Here is a 1,341-nt window from a genome sequence, read left to right on the forward strand (position 1 = left end):
CAGGAATCACTAGTGCCCCATTGTGCCCACAGTGGGATGGGCTGGGGGGCTGCAGCGACACACCTGTGCGGGGGTCGCCCCACGCCAGCTCTGGCAGAGTGGGCCCACTGGCCTGTTGGAATGCTGGTGCCCCGCCACGGCCCTTGGCAGTCCCACTGGTCCCGCTGGCTGTCCCGCTGGCCATCTGTGTGCCAAGCCAGGGTCTCTTGATACCTGGGTGGGACAGGGGCCAACTCACACGGCTCCTCTTCCCGTAGTCTGCAACTTCATGTCCCATGAGAAGTGTCTGAAGCATGTGAAGACCCCCTGTCCCAGCATGGCACCCAGCCTGGTCCGAGTGCGTATGGAGCGTGAGCTGGGCATGGGGCAGAGGGGCCCTCAGGGGAGGCTCTTATGACAGGTCCCGAGCTGGTGGTCAGGCCCGGGGCTCGGTGGGTGGGAGTGGTCCTTTGTGCTGCCCACTGCATCCCTGCGCTGGGAGCCCCTCCCCAAGGTGGCAGCTGGGCCTCCCTGCCTGCCAGTCCTCAGCTGTTTCCTCCTAGGCCCCCTCCACCTGCTTCGACTGGGTTGGCCCACATGTACTACTGGGGAACAGGCCTGGGGGAAGCGGCCAGTGCGACTGGAGCAGGTCCAGAGAAGGACCAGCAGGGCTGTCACCTGCAGGAGGGGCTGCCCGAGACTGGGGTGGGGGAGGGGCAGCGTTGGTCCTGCACAGAGAAGCTGGGGAAGTGGGGGCAGTCGCCAGCTTGCCCCCTGGCAGCACGTGTAAAAGTGCGTGACCCCCGCTCCAGGAGTCAGGCGGGTGGCGGGATCTCGATGTGGAGGGCTGGATGAGCGCTGCAGGCACCAGGACTGAGGCACAGGTGCCTTTGCTTCCTCCAGGTCCCCGTGGCCCATTGCTTTGGCTCCCGCGGGCTTTACAAGCGCAAGTTCTGCTCCGTGTGCCGCAAGTGCCTGGAGGCGCCCGCGCTCCGCTGTGAAGGTACCGCAGGGTGCTGGTCTCTGGCCCTGCAGCAGGCTGGTCAGGGGTGGTGGGCAGGAGGCGCAGGGGTGGCCTGGGGGGCCCGGCAAGAGTCTTCTAGATTCTAGAGCCGCGGGAGCAGGAAGGCGGGTGCCGGGGCGCTAGCAGCGTGTTGAGCTGAGTAGGGCAGGGAGAGGCGCGGAGGGGTGGCAGCGGTCCCTGCCCCGCACTTCGGGGCACAGGAAGGTTAGACAGCGTGGCGGGGGCGAGGGCGGGAAGGGGGCAGGGGCCGGGGGAGCAGCGAGAGGCCCCTAACCCTGCCCGCCCCCCAGTGTGTGAGCTGCACGTTCACCCCGACTGTGTGCCCTTCGCCTGCAGCG

General features: G+C 67.6%; 1 protein-coding gene across 1 annotated transcript in view; it reads left to right on the top strand.

Annotated features, from left to right (window-relative positions):
- DGKQ (diacylglycerol kinase theta) overlaps nucleotides 1-1,341 on the top strand; it is a 14,589-nt gene that overhangs the window by 5,654 nt on the left and 7,594 nt on the right. Inside the window, exons 3-5 of the mRNA XM_025051849.1 lie at nucleotides 258-337; nucleotides 883-982; nucleotides 1,294-1,338. Coding sequence (XP_024907617.1) covers nucleotides 258-337; nucleotides 883-982; nucleotides 1,294-1,338 — 225 coding nt within the window. The remainder of the gene's footprint in view (nucleotides 1-257; nucleotides 338-882; nucleotides 983-1,293; nucleotides 1,339-1,341) is intronic.

This window comes from Pteropus alecto, unplaced genomic scaffold (genome assembly GCF_000325575.1).
Source record: "Pteropus alecto unplaced genomic scaffold, ASM32557v1 scaffold5, whole genome shotgun sequence".
NCBI lineage: Eukaryota > Metazoa > Chordata > Mammalia > Chiroptera > Pteropodidae > Pteropus > Pteropus alecto.